Source organism: Apium graveolens, chromosome 3 (assembly GCF_009905375.1).
Source record: "Apium graveolens cultivar Ventura chromosome 3, ASM990537v1, whole genome shotgun sequence".
NCBI lineage: Eukaryota > Viridiplantae > Streptophyta > Magnoliopsida > Apiales > Apiaceae > Apium > Apium graveolens.
The window spans coordinates 293394007-293409913 of record NC_133649.1 but is presented as its reverse complement, the minus strand read 5'-3'; the positions used below and the strand labels follow the sequence as shown (position 1 = coordinate 293409913).

The 15907-nt window shown below is 35.8% G+C and overlaps 4 protein-coding genes across 4 annotated transcripts; 3 read left to right on the top strand and 1 right to left on the bottom strand.

Moving 5' to 3' along the window:
- The first annotated feature begins 1391 nt into the window (after window positions 1-1391).
- LOC141711137 (putative FCP1 homology domain-containing protein C1271.03c) lies at window positions 1392-2961 on the top strand. Its single transcript, XM_074513569.1, has 6 exons — window positions 1392-1743; window positions 1850-1931; window positions 2024-2090; window positions 2196-2357; window positions 2447-2507; window positions 2598-2961. The coding sequence occupies exons 1-6, from the start codon at window positions 1497-1499 to the stop codon at window positions 2786-2788; spliced, it is 810 nt and encodes a 269-aa protein (XP_074369670.1). The 5' UTR covers window positions 1392-1496; the 3' UTR covers window positions 2789-2961.
- Window positions 2962-3486: 525 nt separating this feature from the next.
- On the top strand, window positions 3487-4251 carry LOC141715199 (uncharacterized). The gene has a single exon (XM_074518677.1). It carries the CDS (start codon window positions 3487-3489, stop codon window positions 4249-4251), a length of 765 nt encoding a protein of 254 aa, XP_074374778.1.
- A 4358-nt stretch (window positions 4252-8609) lies between these two features.
- On the top strand, window positions 8610-9490 carry LOC141715198 (uncharacterized). The gene is made up of 2 exons (XM_074518676.1): window positions 8610-8825; window positions 8945-9490. Exons 1-2 carry the CDS (start codon window positions 8610-8612, stop codon window positions 9488-9490), a joined length of 762 nt encoding a protein of 253 aa, XP_074374777.1.
- A 3230-nt stretch (window positions 9491-12720) lies between these two features.
- LOC141715197 (AT-hook motif nuclear-localized protein 11-like) lies at window positions 12721-15565 on the bottom strand. Its single transcript, XM_074518675.1, has 4 exons — window positions 15238-15565; window positions 14786-14853; window positions 14168-14329; window positions 12721-12741 (listed from the first exon to the last, which is right to left on the bottom strand). Exons 1-4 carry the CDS (start codon window positions 15563-15565, stop codon window positions 12721-12723), a joined length of 579 nt encoding a protein of 192 aa, XP_074374776.1.
- Window positions 15566-15907: the final 342 nt, after the last annotated feature.

The window sequence follows — 15907 nt, the reverse complement described above, 5'->3', positions numbered from 1 at the left end:
AAATAGATTTGTAGCTATAATTGTAATTCTTCTTTATAAATTTTGAATATTAAATTTTAATTTTATTTGTAATTTTTACAATAGGATTAAGACACAGTTTTATTTTAACAATACTATTTGATTTGTTTTAAATGAGTTTGATCTAGTACACAATTGTGTGAAAGCCATTAAAAATTATTAAAACCATTGTATGTTTTACTTTATAAAATTATTTTCTTCTAACAATATCTTGGTCATTACAAAAACTGTTGTGAGCATAGCTGAAACACAATACCCAAAAAATAAAAAACCGTTGTCTAAAGTATTGTTTTCTTAATAAAAACCATTGTGTAACTAGATGAAATTTATACATAAACTGTTGTAGGAGTAAATTCACATAACACTATTTTTAACTATTGTGCCTCTAAATTGTTACAACGGCTAAGAAACTGTTGTTTGTAGAATATTAGAAAGGGTCATATGCGTTGCGTGAATAAAATGAGATAAAGGTTTTATATTCAGTTGTGTGATGTATTTGTTACAATGGTGCGAAACCATTGTATGAGTGCCCAACACACCGCCCCCGGATAGACAACGAAAAATTCATCTTTTAGACAACGGTGGAAAAACATTGTCTGATTCAATATTTCTTGTAGTGATCAGTTTTATGTTTAAATCTTGTTTGGTTTATATGTTTTTATTCATTATTTTGTGATGCTTGGGGTATGCCTGAAGGAGAATAATTTGGTTATTCATTAGAGGTTCCTCTTAACAGGAATTTTTTTTTGGGATTTTGTTAAGTTAATTCGTCCGAAGCCGGTTGAAAATAATAGTCGACCAAAACCAGTAGAAATTGAATTTTTACCAAAAGCAGTCGAAATTTAATTTTAACCAAAAGTGGTTGCATTTGATAAATGAGTAAATCCGGTCAAATTTAGTATTTTTTGCGGGAATTTTGAATTTATACGAAAATTTGATTTTTTTGGCGGGATTTTCAAATTTCAAATGAAAATTTAAAAATTTAATTAGAAAATTGGCAAATTTAAATTCAACCACCGTTGGTCAAATTAAGCGCACTAAATTCGACCGGTTACTAAATATGATGGGACCGAATGCGATCGGATCGAAAACCGGTCGTATTTAGATACGACCGTTTCCGGTCGTATTTAACTAAATACAACCGGTTTTATGCCGGTCGTATGTACCCGAATTTCTTGTAGTGGTAATTTTGGTTTATGAAATATAACTTTTATTAATATATGTAATTTTTTTAAGTACACATCTAACTTGAAAAAGGGAAATTAACTAGAACTGAGTTTCACATTTCCCATGTTCATGGGACCGCCTAAATTCTTCCCCAATAAATGAATAAATTAAATTGGGTTGCCTTGAAAAGCCAAACGTTTTGATTGGATTGATTTGAAAAGCCAGCTTGATTGGGTTGATTTGAAGCCCAAAGGTTCTAAGCTTCGTCCTATATACGTGCCTAGTATTACTGATCCAAATATCAATATTTCATGGCATCCACACAGACAAATTTGAAACTGAAAAATGTTTCCGTTTCAGATGAAAGCAGTGACAATGAGGAGGACAAGACAGAAGCTAGTCTAGACATTTCCTTGGACAAATTAAGCCTTGGTCCCAAGAAGAAACTTCTTGTGATTGCTCTAGGAGGGCTGTTAGTTCACAGGCAGCATGATCGTGAAAAATTCACCAAAATTCCATCAAATATTCGTCCTGATGTTTTTCATGGACACTTTCGTGGTAACTTTTTTCTCGAAATGATTATACATTTTGTGGATGTTATATAATTTACATTTACAATATTGTACATTTTGCATTTTAATGTGCTGGTTTAATATTTGAGCAGTGTATAAAAGGCCATTTTGTGATGAATTCTTAAAGTTTTGCTTTGAAAGATTTGAAGTCGGACTCTGGTCTGTTGCGAAAGAGTTAGTAATTTTTCTCTGCATGTTTATACCGGTATTAATTAGTATTAATACTTCGCTGATGATTTTATATTTGATATGCATTGCTTCGACAGACATAACATACAAGCTTTATTGAACACCCTATTGGGAGCTTACAGAAACAGGTTACTCTTTGTTTGGGTAAGTAATTGTAAACTGTAAGAACTGACAATAATATAAACCCTGTAATCAGTTTCTTGTTAGAAATGCCAGTTTTCCGATATCGTTTTGCTCATTTTGTTTCAGGATCAAGAGGATTGTACTGATACCGGGTTCAAGTGCCTGGAAAATAAGTACAAGCCCATCTTTTTGAAGGAACTTGATAAGGTTTGGGAAAAGCATGGACAGTATTCCTCCTCCAACACTCTGTTAATTGATGATGAACCTTACAGAGCACTGCTGAATCCTGTAATTTCCATAAGTTTTCTTTTCGGTTTCTTTTAGAATATAGATCGACAATAGTAGGATAATTATTATAATATTTTATAATGTTGCAGCCTAACACAGCAATCTTTACCAAAAAGTACATTGTTAGTGATGTGAAGGACAATTTTTTGGGTAAGACTAATCTGATATTGGCTTTTTAATTAGTCATTTTAAAATGTATTTTGTATATATATAAATTGTTCTATGATTATTGCTATTTAGGTCCTAAGGGAGAGCTGCAGGCATTCTTAGATGGCCTTGTTGAAGCTGCAAATGTTCCTTCTTACGTCAAAGATAATCCTTTTGGACAACCTGCAATAACAGCCTCGCATTCTGATTGGGCGTACTACTCTAAGATCGTCCGTCAGTTCTGCAAGGGAGTGCCATCACAGAAGCAAGGGTCGAGCTCTTAGAATATACACTCTATGTTATTTCTGTTATGCTTGACACAGATACTGGTCACGACTTAATTCTTAGTTTGCAAATAAATTAGTCATGGTTGAACTGCTCAGCATTCTAATATATGAAGTGGATTTTTATTATTTTCGAAAGTGTGTTTATTGGTGGTGCCATCCACTTTTGTTTTGTTGATTTTTCTTACAAGATTATGGTTTGATTAAGACTGCTAGCTTAAAAATTAATTTCTAATCTGAGAGCTGAATGGAAAGAAATGATTGAAATATTAAGAAATGATTGAAATATTAAGAAATGATCTTCTAGCAGCAAATAACGAACAGATCCCATGACCTTGAGAATATATGAAACTTAAAGGAAGCAGACCCAACTTAAAAGTCTTGCACCTTACAACCATTCCAATGGGCTTAGACTAGAGTAGAACCTACTAACCTTCAATACACTTCAAAGTTTTAACATAATTCTTTCATGACCAATAATTAAAATTTTGGCCCTTAGATATCTACTGAGACTTGATTAACTAACAATTACTGGCTTAATTAAAACAAAATGTCTTGAAACTCCATCCTTGTGTTGTGCCTTGCATCTCTCCAGCTACTGCACTACTCCTGATTGCTGGCATATGATATGATATCCATCAGACCCAATCAGACGGGACCATGTTAAAAGAGTTAAAAGAGTCTTAGGCTTTGATGGAATGCTAGCACTAGATTGTCAAAGGCAGGCAGGAGGCATAGCACTTCTGTGGGGGAATAATAATGAAGCTTCTTTGTGTACGTACACTAATAGCCATATTGATATGATAATTACAGTGCAGGGGTGGAGTAAGTTCAGATTAACTGGTATATACGGAAAGCCAGACCGAGCAAGGAGGGGGAGTACGTGGAATCTCATTCGTGACTTGAGTACGCAATCTAACATGCCATGGTGCATAATCGGAAATATGAACAATGTGCTTGGTCAAGCACATAAACGAGGAGGTAGATTATATCCATCTTGGTTGGTACAAGGCTTTCAAGAAGTGCTCGATGATTGTGGCTTAATTGATATGGAGTTGAATGGGTACCCGTTTACGTGTGAAAGAGGTAAAGGCACAGAGAAGTGGGTAGAAATTCGTCTGGACAGAGCCATAGTGTCTAAAGCATGGTTAGAAATTTTTCAAGATGCTAAGCTTACTAATCTGGAAGTCTCCACTTCAGACCATACTCCCATTCTGTTGGAGCCAATCACGCTTCATATAACTCCTAGAAAAAGACGGTTGAAGTTTGAAAATGCTTGGTTAAGGGAGCCAATATGTAAGCAAATTGTTGAGGATACGTGGAATAAACACCAAGTTGAGCCTTTACAGAATAAACTAAATCACTGTCTGGAGGTGTTGACTGATTGGGGACAAGACATTACTGGGAACTTTCGAAGGCGTATCTCAGATTGTAAAAAGGTAATTCGGAGTACAAAAGGTTGAAGAGATGTAGAGGCAGTAAACAAATATCAGGAAATTAGCACTAAATTAGCAGAGATTATAGTTCAGCAAGAAGTCTTCTGGAAACAAAGAGGCAAGCAGTTGCGGCTTAGGGAAGGAGACCAAAATAGCAAATATTTCCATGCAACTGCGAAGGCTCGTCGAAAAAGTAATTAAATCAAGATTTTGTTAAATGAAAATTGCGAGAAGGTCGAGTGGGAAACTGGGTTAGAAGGTTTGATGATCCAATATTTCAATATATTATTCTCAGCCTCAGATACTTGGTGGAATGAGATTATTGATTGCATTCCCAGTTCAATTACAGAAGATCAAAACACGTGCCTGATGAAACCTGTTGAAGTTAGTAAAGATAAAAAAGCTCTTTTCCACATGTACCCGGATAAGTCCCCGGTCCGGATGGAATGAGTCCAGGATTCTATCAAAAATATTGGTCAATCGTTCGTAGTGACATTGTTGGTCTTGTTAAGAATTTTTTCGAAACTGGGGTGTTCAGTGAGCACTTGACAGATACAAACATTGTTCTAGTGCCAAAAAAGCAAAATCCACAATATATGATATATGATGGACCTTTGACTAATATCTCTACGTAACGTGTTGTTGAGTAACCAGCTCATCTAAAACCTTAAGGTATTAGAGTAAGGCCCCAATAAAATCATATATTTAACACTCCCCCTCACTCGAAGCCTAAGCTCTGATACCATGTTGAGTAACCAGCTCATCTAAAACCTTAGGGTGTTAGAGGAAGGCCCCAATAGGATCATATATTTAACACGTGTTGTACAAGATTGTATCCAAAGTACTGGCCAACCGATTGAGGGAAGTAATTGATAGGGTAATTTCGGAGACTCAAAGTGAGTTCATTCCTAGGCGTTTGATTACAGATAATATCATGGTTTCCTATGAAGTAATGCACAATATGAAGAGGAAGACCAGGGGTAAAAAGGGGTGGATGGCTTTAAAACTTGACATGAACAAAGCATACGATAGGGTGTAATGGGGTTATTTACGTGAAGTGCTAAGGAAGATGGGTTTTAAAGAAGAGCTAGTGGTTTATTCATGCAGTGTGTGATATCAGCTCGTTACAGAATTAATCATGCTGGGAGGGAGTTTGGAAATATAGAACCAGAAAGGGGTCTTAGCCAGGGGGATCCGCTGTCGTCCTATTTATTCCTGATTTGCATGGAAGGTCTTTCAGCCATATAAAGGGGGTATGAAAATAGGGGCATGATAAAAGGCATCAAAGTCGTGAGAGGAGCACCAGCTGTATCTCATATGTTCTTTGCGGACGATTCTTATATTTTCTGTCATGCTAGCAAGGAAGAAGCTACTCAGGTGATAAACATTTTGAATACATTTGAAAAGGCGTCTGGGTAGAAAACTAATGTCGATAAATCAAGTGTTTTCTTTGGTCCGAACATAGATGCAGAAACAAAGCAGGTGGTGGTGGAGACATTGAGATTTCATGAAGCAGAAGCTAATAGTCAGTATATAGGGCTGCCTAACTGTGTAGGAAGGAACAAAACAGCTAAGCTGGGTTATATAAAGGAAAAGGTTTGATCCAGAATTCAACGTGGGATGGCAAGTTATTGTTGAACAAAAGTGGGAAAGAGATTATTTTAAAGACGGTAGCTCAAGCAATGCCTAACTATGCCATAAGTGTTTTCTTGCTCCCCGTTGAGATGTGCATAGATATTGAGACGATGATGTGTAAGTCCAGTGGCGTTCTTCTACAAAAAAGGATAAGAGTATTCACTGGATGCGATGGGAGAGGATGTGTAAATCAAAGATGCCAGGAGGGTTAGGATTTAGAAATTTGCACGACTAGCCTTAGTTGGAAAACAAGGGTGGAGACTTATAACAAAGCCAGACAGCCTAGTTGCTAGAATATTCAAAGCTCGGTATTATCCAAATAATATTTTTCTGACGGCTAATCTGGGAGGAAGCCCTAGTTTTATTTGGAGGAGCGTTCTGGAAGCACAGCCTATCCTTAAACAAGGACTGGTGCATCGAATTGGTAGTGGGCAGTCAGTAAGTGTACTTGAAGATCCATGGCTTCCTGATAATGACAACCCATATATTACTACGAGGAACGAATCACTGAAAGGAAGAACGATATCATCTTTGTTGGTTGCAGATGAAAACAGATTGGATGAAGGGCTGATTACTGATATTTTTGAAGAAACAGATATAAATTTGATTCTGTCAATTCCTTTGAGTCATCGGGATGAAGATAAGTGGTATTGGAGAAGAGAAAAGCTTGGGCATTATTCAGTAAAAACCGCTTATAATCATCTATGAAAGTAAAACAGGAAGCATCTCAAATAACAATTCTAATTTCTGGAAGAAGATGTGGAATGTCAGAGGACCCCCAAAGGTTTAGCACTTCGTGTGGAGAGCAGCAACTGAATGTCTTCCAACAAAGAAATTACTGAGAATGAAGCAAGTGAAAGTGAATATTAAATGTCCCCTATGCAATGAAGAACCTGAAACTACAACACATGTCTTACTGAACTGCTCTTTTGCTCAGGGTTGTTGGGAATAGCTGGAGGTTTGGGAAAAAGTAATTCTCAGAGTACTTTTCAGGATTGGTTAATAAACAATTTTGAAGAATGGAGTGCTGATAAGTGTCAAATGGGTTTGATGGTGTGCTGGTCGATCTGGAAGTGTCGGAATGATCTGGTATGGAATCAAAAATGGACGGAGATTACGGAGGTTGCAGAATTGGCAAAAGTGGTTCTTAGTCAATGGCAAGCTGCTCAAGATAAGCATTTCAACCAGTCGTGGGGGATGATAACCTGCGATGATGGTGACCGGCACTGGACTCTTCCAACTGAAAATAAGACTAAGGTAAATACCGATGCTGCAATTTTTCTTTCTTCCAACCGATTTAGCTATGCTTATATTGACAGAAATCACAGAGAGGAGTTAATAGAGGCATGGTCGAGTTGCAAGTCTGGGAATAACACATCAGAGGGAGCAGAAGTGATGGGTATTAGAGAGGCACTCAGCTAGATTAAACAACAACAAATTAGAGATGTGACAGTAGAAACGGACTGTTGTTCAGGCAATTCGGGGGTCTGCAGCTCTACTGTCAGATTTTAGTCGTATAATACAAGAGTGCGGGGCTCTGCTTTTAGAGTTAAAAAATATGGGTATTTATCTTAATTTTGTTAAGCGATCTGCAACTGGCGTAGCTCACTTCTTAGCGAGTTATAGTTGTTCTTTAGATGATCGTATATGGAGGATGAATGATTATCATCTGGATCTCTCGCATGTAATGTTCAATGATTTGAGAAGTTAATGAAATATTTCTTTTTCCGGCAAAAAAAAGACTGTTAGCTGAAGTATTAATTTCTATTCTGAGAGCTGAATAGAAAGAACTGATTGGAATATTAAGAAAAAATCTTCTAGCAACTAATTACGAACAGATCCCCAGCACAATTTTTTTTGGATATAAAATATATAAAAACTAAAGGAAGAAGTCCCAACTTAAAAGTCTAGCACATTACAACAAAATGCCTTCCTTGTGTCGTGCATCTCTCCGGCTACTGCACTACATTGTTGGCATATGATATGATATCCATCAGTCCCCATCAGACGGGAGCTGTTGGGCCTTATTTATCTAAACATTTAATTTGGACTGCTTTAATTATGTCTGAATAATCCAACTTAGTGGTGAACGTTGGTAAGTTTGAATAAATCTGGGTAGTTAGGATCATCCACCAGTTTTGTAAGAGCATGGGTAGTACTCCCTCTGTTTTTTTTTATTTGTCGCTTTGACTTTTGCACATACTTCAATGTGATTTAACTGACTAGTTAGAAATATGATTTTAAAAGTTTTCTTTTTGTGAATTAAAATATAAGTTGTCTAGTTTTATTTACAAAAAGAAAATTTTATAAATGATAATTTTAACTATGCGGTCAAAACACATTGAAATGTGTACAAAAGTCAAAGCGACAAATAAAAAAAACACGTTTATATCCATAATATCAATAACTATTAGGTTTTATGTTTTCCATATCAGAAAATCAAGTGCTTTGTTTCTTTGCATATTTAGTTTATATCCAATATATGGTATCAGTGCATTATGTTTCTGGCACACGCTAGATTAAAGATGGAGTCAAGCAGAGGTAGAGAAGGGGAGTTTGGGTTGAGTTATCCAATACTCGTGAAATCGAACTACACTGTCTGGGCCACCAAGATGAAAGTTTTTATGCGGGCTCATGGCGTGTGGGAGGCAATTGAACCGAAAAATCCCAAGGCTGCACTCGAAGACAAGGCATATAAGTGAGTTTTAGCCATGATATATCAAGGCATACCGGACGATATATTGTTGTCGATGGCGGAGAAGAAAACATCAAAGGAAGGGTGGGTAGCGATAAAAACTTTGTGTCAAGAAGCAGACAAGGTTAATCAAGCTAAAGCTCAAATTCTCAAGTTAGAATTTGAGTCATTAAATATGAAGGATTTAGAGCACATAGACGATTTCTGTATGAAACTCACTGGTTTGGTTATAAAGATCAGATTTCTAGGAGAAGTGATTGGAGAAGAATATGTAGTGAAGAAGTTGCTAAGAGTCTTACCAACCAGGTTTCTCCAAATTACTTCAGTATTGAAACAATTAAGAAACTTGGGATTACAGGGGCTTTGAAAGCACATGAGGAATGATTGCAGGGACAAGAGGAGAGAATTCAAGGACAACAACAACTCTTGTTGACAGAAGAAGAGTGGCTGAAGAAAGAAAAACAAGTGAGTAAACTCCTCCTGACCAGAGAGGAATGGTTGAAGAGAAGTGGCAAGAACAACGCCGTAGGTGGAAGTGACTACCGTGTGAGGGATAATCGGCTTGTTCGTGATCGATGTACCGTAAAATATTTCAATTGTGGCTCCTATAGACACTTCGTGATCGAATGCAGAATATCGAGGAAGGTCAGACAACCAAAAGAGGAAGTAAATTTGACTCAATTGAACGATGATGAACCTGCATTATTGATGGTGATGTGTGAAAGAGGTGCAGAAGACATAATTATGCTAACTAAAGATAAGAAACCAACGAATAAGAAAGAAATGGAGGAGAATACATGGTATCTTGATAATGGAGCTAGCAACCATATGACCGGGCATCGAGAGAAATTTGAGAAGCTATATAGTATTGAAAAAGGAGAAGTAAGGCTTGGTGATGGGTCACTAGTTAAAATCGAGGGAAAAGGTACCATATGATTTACTTGTAAGAATGGAGAAACCAGAGAACTTCATGGAGTGTACTACATACTAACGTTGAGGAGCAATATTATCAGTTTGGGGAAATTGACCGAGGAAGGGAACAAAGTTGAGATAAATGGTGATAGTGTGGGTATTTGACAGTTGTTGGAAACTACGCATGTAAAAAGATCAGGAAATCGACTCTATAAGATTTATATTAAAGAGGCAGAACATATTTGTTTATTGACAAAGAACAAGGATGAAGCATGGTTTTGGGACAAGCAACTCGGGCACATAAACTTCAAGGCGTTGCAACTTATGTCAAAGAGCAAGATGGCACACGTATACCTCCCATCAACCTACCGTCAAAATATTTAATGTCAAAATATTTTTATCTCGTTTTCCATTTTAAAAGTCCAACGTCAGTTTGACTAGTACTATTAACTAGTGTTTAATCCTGAGTTGAAGTTTCGATTATTTTAAAAATAATTTTGAACTATCAAACCGTATGGATGTCAATAGATATATATAATAGTGACATAACCAAAATTTCATATCAAAACAAATTTATTTGGTTGGCCTTTTTAACAATCAAGCATTGGTTTGACAAGTACAGTTAACTGATGTTTAATCCTAAATTAGTGTTCAGATTATTTTAAAAATATTTTCCAACGATCCAACCATATGGATGTAAATAGATATATAAATTAGTGATATAACGAAAATTTCATATCAAAATAATTTTATTTGGTTTGATATTTTAATAGTCAAAGATCAGTTTGACTAGTACATGAAAGTAGTATTTAGTCCTGAATTGATGTTTCAATTATTTTAAAAATATTTTTGAATGATCCAACCGTATGGATGTCAATAGATATATATATTAGTGATATAACCAAAATTTCATATCAAAATAATTTTAGATTGGTTTGCCATTTTAACAGTCAAGCATTAGTTTGACTAGTACAACTAACTAGTGTTTAATTCTAAATTGGTGTTTCGATTATTTTTAAAATATTTTTGAACGATACATCTATATGGATTTCAATTGATATAAATTAATGTTATTAAAAAAATTAAATGTCAAAATAATTTTATCTGATTTGCCAATTTACCAGTGAAGCATCAGTTGGAATAGTACTGGTAACTAGTGTTTATTCTTAAATTGGTGTTACGATTATTTTAAATATATTTTTGAACTATCCAACCGTATGGATGATTATATATATATATTAGTGATATAATCAATGTTTCATATTAAATTATTTATCAAAATATTTAATTTTTTACTGAAATTCTTGAAATGTCACCCAAACAAATAAATGCTGACATTAATATGGTTGGATAATGAAATAATATTTCTTAAAAATTGAAATTATATAAAATCATGTGGTAATTTACGACAGAACCCATCATAATTTATTATCTGCAAAAAATTTGAGAAAAGACAAATTTATCGCCAAAATTTTGGGGAAAAGGTTAAATTTCCCTCTTTAATAACTTACGACGAATTTTAATTTCCGTCGTAAATTGGATGTTCAATATTTTCCCCGCCAAAAATTTGGGGAAAAAGTTAAATTTCCCTCTTTGATAACTTACGACGAATTTTAATTTCCGTCGTAAATTTGACGATCCGATTTTTTCCATCGCACATATTTCGTTGTAAATTTTGATTAAATATTTTTTTTTTCAATTTCAAGTTAAAATTTTAATAAAATGAGTTCATCGAAAAGTAAAGGTGGTATGGGTTTTAGAAACCTTTATGGTTTCAATATAGCATTATTGGGGAAACACTGTTGGAATTTTATAAAAAAACCTCAATCATTGGTTGCTCGTGTTTTTAAAGCACGTTATTACCCAAATTCACATTTTCTTCATGCCTCTGTGAGTCCAGGCTCTAGCTATGTTTGGTCAGGAATTATGACGGCAAAGAATAGTATTTTTAAGGGATACAAGTGGGTGCTAGGAGATGGTGTGGATATAAACGCGGTTAAAGATCCGTGGATTCATGGCACGACTGATTTCTGTGTGACACAGGGCATTGAGTACGGAACAAATCATATCCCTGTTTCAAGTTTTTTCCAATCTGATTCTAAGAGTTGGGAGGTTGAGAGGGTGAAATCATTTTTCACTGAAGCAGATGCTCGCTTGATTCTGGTAATGCGTATTCCTCAGACTAATGTAGTAGATAGACTAGCATGGACAAGAACAACAAATGGCCAGTACACAGTCAAAACTGGGTACCAACTTTGGCACGAGTCCAATGTGGGGGTTGGCACTATAATTCAATCAAATGGCTGGAACAAGCTCTGGAGATTAAATCTTCCTCACAAGATCAAGATCTTTCTTTGGCGTTTCTGCAGAAACAATGTGCCTGTTAGAAGAAGATTAAGTGCTAAAGGAGTGCGATTACCAATTACGTGTCCCATGTGTATGTCAGATGTTGAGCATATGGCTCATGTGTTCTTTGACTGCCCATTTGCTCTCAGCTGTTGGCAATATGCTGGTATAGTTTATGATATGCAAATGGTGGAAGATGTTACAGAATGGCTCCTTCAGAAGATCAGTATTGCTTCAAGTGAAGAGACAGAAGTATTGGCTAAGGTATTGTGGGGCATCTGGTTTTTCAGGAATAAAAAAGTCTGGGACGACAAGGTAGTTACTAATGTAGTGGCTATGGACTGGAGCACTAAATCAATAGTAGACTGGAAGCTGGCTAAACAGAATAAGTCTCAATTCCAGGCACTGAGTGCAGGAGTTATTGCTCGATCGTCTCACAAATGGAAGCCACCTGATGAGGGATGCTTTAAATTAAATGTTGATGCTGCTATAAAACTCGGAACAGACACTTTTACTATAGGTCTAGTCCTTCGAGATCATCGAGGACATTTTGTGGCAGGTAAAACTATGTGTATCCGAATGGTGAGCACTGTAGAAGCACTGGCCTTGCAGGAAGGAATAGTCTGGTTGTTTTCGATGACCCACCAAAAAGTATGCATTGAGTCTGATTCTCTCCTTTGTGTGCAAGCGATTAAAAATGCTCATGAGATTCATTTAGAAGTAGGTCACATTCTGGATTATTGTCGTGTGGCACTACTATCTAGACCAGGTTTTTCAGTAATGTTTGTTAAACGGCAGGCAAACAAGGCAGCCCATCTTATGGCTCGTTTACCTTGTTCGCTAGATTGTCCAAACATATTAACGTCTCCTCCAGAATTGTTGTTGGAGACTCTTTTGCTTGATGTTGCTTAATGAAATCCACTCATTTTCTTCAAAAAAAAAAAATAATAATTAACTTACGACGAAATATTTAAATCGTCGCAACTTCAAATAATTTTCATTTTTGTTTAATCGTGTCGTGCATAATTTTATTAATAAAATACTAAATTTACGATGGTTTTGTATTTCGTCATAAATCATTACGACGTTTTACTTTTTTCCGTTGTAAGTTGGGCGCACATTTTTTTCCGTCGTAAGTTGGCCGTCGTAATTGGCCTATTTTGTTGCAGTGTATATACAATTGTGTTTGAGTTTCATTCCTGATCATCTATATTTAACAAATCAACAAATTGTGTACATTCACGATCCCTAATGTATATAATGTTATATATGCTATTAAAAGGTCCTAGAGAGTATTTGATTCAAGGAATAACTTTATCAACAAGTTACTACAAGTGATAAGGAAAAAGAGGACGTATATATATTGTTGAAAGGACATATATCATTGGATATTGTAATCGAATTATTTGAGTGATTAATATAATATATTTTACCAAGTTGGTATATAAAAGGACGTGGACTATTAGGGTTAGGATGATGGGTAGAAATTTGGCTAAAGCTTCTATTTGTTATTTGCTTTATTCATTAGGTATCGATTATTATCCGGTGGTATTAACCGCAAATTGTCTTGACCGTCTTAATTGTTGGGTAATACGTTATAACAGGTACTAGTTAGCTATAACAACTATCCACCCAATCATCTAGATGTGCAATTTCAAATTTATTTTAGACTAGATAGAAAGATATACGGGCGAAATTGGTGAAACTTCATGTAAGAAAATAATATGCAGAAAGATTAAAGTCAATAATTGCAAAGCTTCCCAGGAGCCTCAAGCAAGCCAAGAAAGAAACTAATATGATACTTCATCAGGCCGGGGGTTCGCTTCTCGGCCTCTCACATGGTCTGGTCTTGCTGCATCTTGTTGCCGTCTATAATTTCTTTAAGAATTTGGGAGAAAGGTCCCAACCACAGCGTGAGAAGAAAATGTGTGTTAACATAAAGGTTAAAAACTAGCACACATATACATGATTATATCAACCCATTGATTTCATGAAACTTTGCTCTGTGATCATTGTTACTTAGCCCCAAAAAAGACAACCACAAGCCTGGGTAAAGGCTTCCGGAGAGGAGTCAAAAAAATAACTAAAAATATAGACTTAACGCACCCCAAAACTAAATAGATAGCACACATTGCATTTAACAATACAAGAGTATTAAGTTGAAAAATGCATGTCTGACTTAATGCATGCTTACTAGCTTCAATCAGCAGAATGTTGGAAAGTGAAATGCATGGAAAACAAATTGAGCATGCTACTACATCTCAGCATACCAATTTTGTAACAGCTAGCATGAGACCTTTCACTTATAAGTGTACATAACCAAATCCTAATAGTAGAGCAAAGAGAAGATCTTACTTGAACCCCGCTAGCTGCAACTAGCGGACCAACCACCCCACCTCCTATGACACGGCCGTCCGGACATGCTAGGGATGCACTGAAACCACCTGTTCTACATCTTCCTCTTCCAGTTTCAGCGACAGTATATGAGCCAGTTAATGACAAGATTTGAAACTGACCCTGCAGTATATAGGTTCAAATTGTGAATGAAAGAGAAGACAGATTAATGAAAGAGTAATTCCATTTAACAATTAAATTTTCATTGAAATATATGTATGTAAACAAAGTACAGTTGTCTCCCGCACTTGGAAATCACAAGTAACACAATAGCCCTGATCGGAACAGGGCATGTCCTCTATTTTAGCCTATAAATCACAAGGCACAAAACCGCTAATCACCTTTTTCAAAATTTCAAGATAAAATTCATTTGCATTGCTAACAGACACATACAATGCAAATACAAACTAATTTCCTAGTTCGCATGCAACCAATAAAATAGAGTTGAAGTAGTAGTAGATAAGAGTCAAACCTCATAAGTTCTTAGACCACCAAAAGAAGATGGCTGGAAAAAGTAGGCATTGGAAACAGTCCCGTTAAAAAAATAAAAATTTAAAAAGAGAAATAGCATGTATATACCTCTCCAGAGTCTACATGTATCACATGCACTCTAAAGTCAGCAACAGTGGTGTCTGTAAATACCTCACCTTAACAAATTAATGAACACATAAAGTCAACACTAAAAACAGATAAAGTCAACATAAAAAGACAAACACATAGTGCATTGAACACACTCCCTTATTTGTTTTTTTTTAAATCTTGTCATAAATTAAAAAATTATTTTTGAAAAGTTCAAAAATAATTTATTAAAATGGGTATTTACTATATCTTAAAAGTAGACAAAAGAAAAGTAAATATATTCCAAAAATTAAATACCAAAACGATCCATTTCTTCTATTTTTTTAAAAAAATCTATTATTTCTAAACGACCAACAACATAAATACAATAGTGTGTAAACCTCAAAAAAAAACAAAAAAAAAACCCCAAATAAATCAATATTTGTTAAAATTCAGTAGAAAAAAGTACTGACCAGTGTAAGCAAGCATGTCCAAGTTTCCAGAACCCCTGGGTCGTACACGAGCACGCCCTTGGGTCCTGTTAACTGAATTTTCAGCTGACTGAGACAAAGTGAGTGCAGGCCGTGTTTGCGAAACAATGGGTGGCACAGGCTGTGAAGCAACAGCAGTTAATGGTGGCTGTGAAATAACAGCACCTTTCATCGGCAGAGATGCACCAGCACTTCCTTGAGGCACCGCCAAATTCCCTGCGGAGTCGGACTTTCCCAGCCTTCCCCTCTTTCTTTTTACCTGCTGACTGGGGGTATTCATGTCTATACACTTCCCCTTTTCTGCTGCCATTGTTTCCAAGAGGGTCTCTGTTTGTGTTTCTGTGTGTTTTTTTAGTCTGTGTGTTTCTGATTAGCAATGTTGCAAATGTTATGGACTTGTGTTGTAAATATAAATGGCACTCGTATCTGTTGGAATATTCTACATTTGGAATTTTTCATTACCGTTAATTTTACTACTTTGTTTGTAGTGAGTAAAGGGCAGTGTAGTATTTTCACATTGTTTTAGTCTGTGGCTCTATATAGCTGAGAACTCAATTCTGTTGTAACTAACTTCTTCATTTTCCAAATTTTCACATTCACAAGATCTCTCTCTCTCTTTTATCTCTCTAGTTTACATCTTTATCTCACAAGC

Bases quoted from the DNA above. Each gene is read 5' to 3' on its own strand.
- LOC141711137 (XM_074513569.1), top strand. From the start codon at position 1,497: ATGGCATCCACACAGACAAATTTGAAACTGAAAAATGTTTCCGTTTCA. The intron at 2,091-2,195 runs GTAAGTAATTGT...ATTTTGTTTCAG, and splicing joins ACAGGTTACTCTTTGTTTGG to GATCAAGAGGATTGTACTGA. The intron at 2,508-2,597 runs GTAAGACTAATC...ATTGCTATTTAG, and splicing joins TGTGAAGGACAATTTTTTGG to GTCCTAAGGGAGAGCTGCAG.
- LOC141715199 (XM_074518677.1), top strand. From the start codon at position 3,487: ATGCTAGCACTAGATTGTCAAAGGCAGGCAGGAGGCATAGCACTTCTG.
- LOC141715198 (XM_074518676.1), top strand. From the start codon at position 8,610: ATGGCGGAGAAGAAAACATCAAAGGAAGGGTGGGTAGCGATAAAAACT. The intron at 8,826-8,944 runs GTAGTGAAGAAG...GAATGATTGCAG, and splicing joins AAGTGATTGGAGAAGAATAT to GGACAAGAGGAGAGAATTCA.
- LOC141715197 (XM_074518675.1), bottom strand. From the start codon at position 15,565: ATGGCAGCAGAAAAGGGGAAGTGTATAGACATGAATACCCCCAGTCAG. The intron at 14,854-15,237 runs GTCAGTACTTTT...TAATTTGTTAAG, and splicing joins GGACATGCTTGCTTACACTG to GTGAGGTATTTACAGACACC. The intron at 14,330-14,785 runs GTATATACATGC...TATATACTGCAG, and splicing joins TACATGTAGACTCTGGAGAG to GGTCAGTTTCAAATCTTGTC.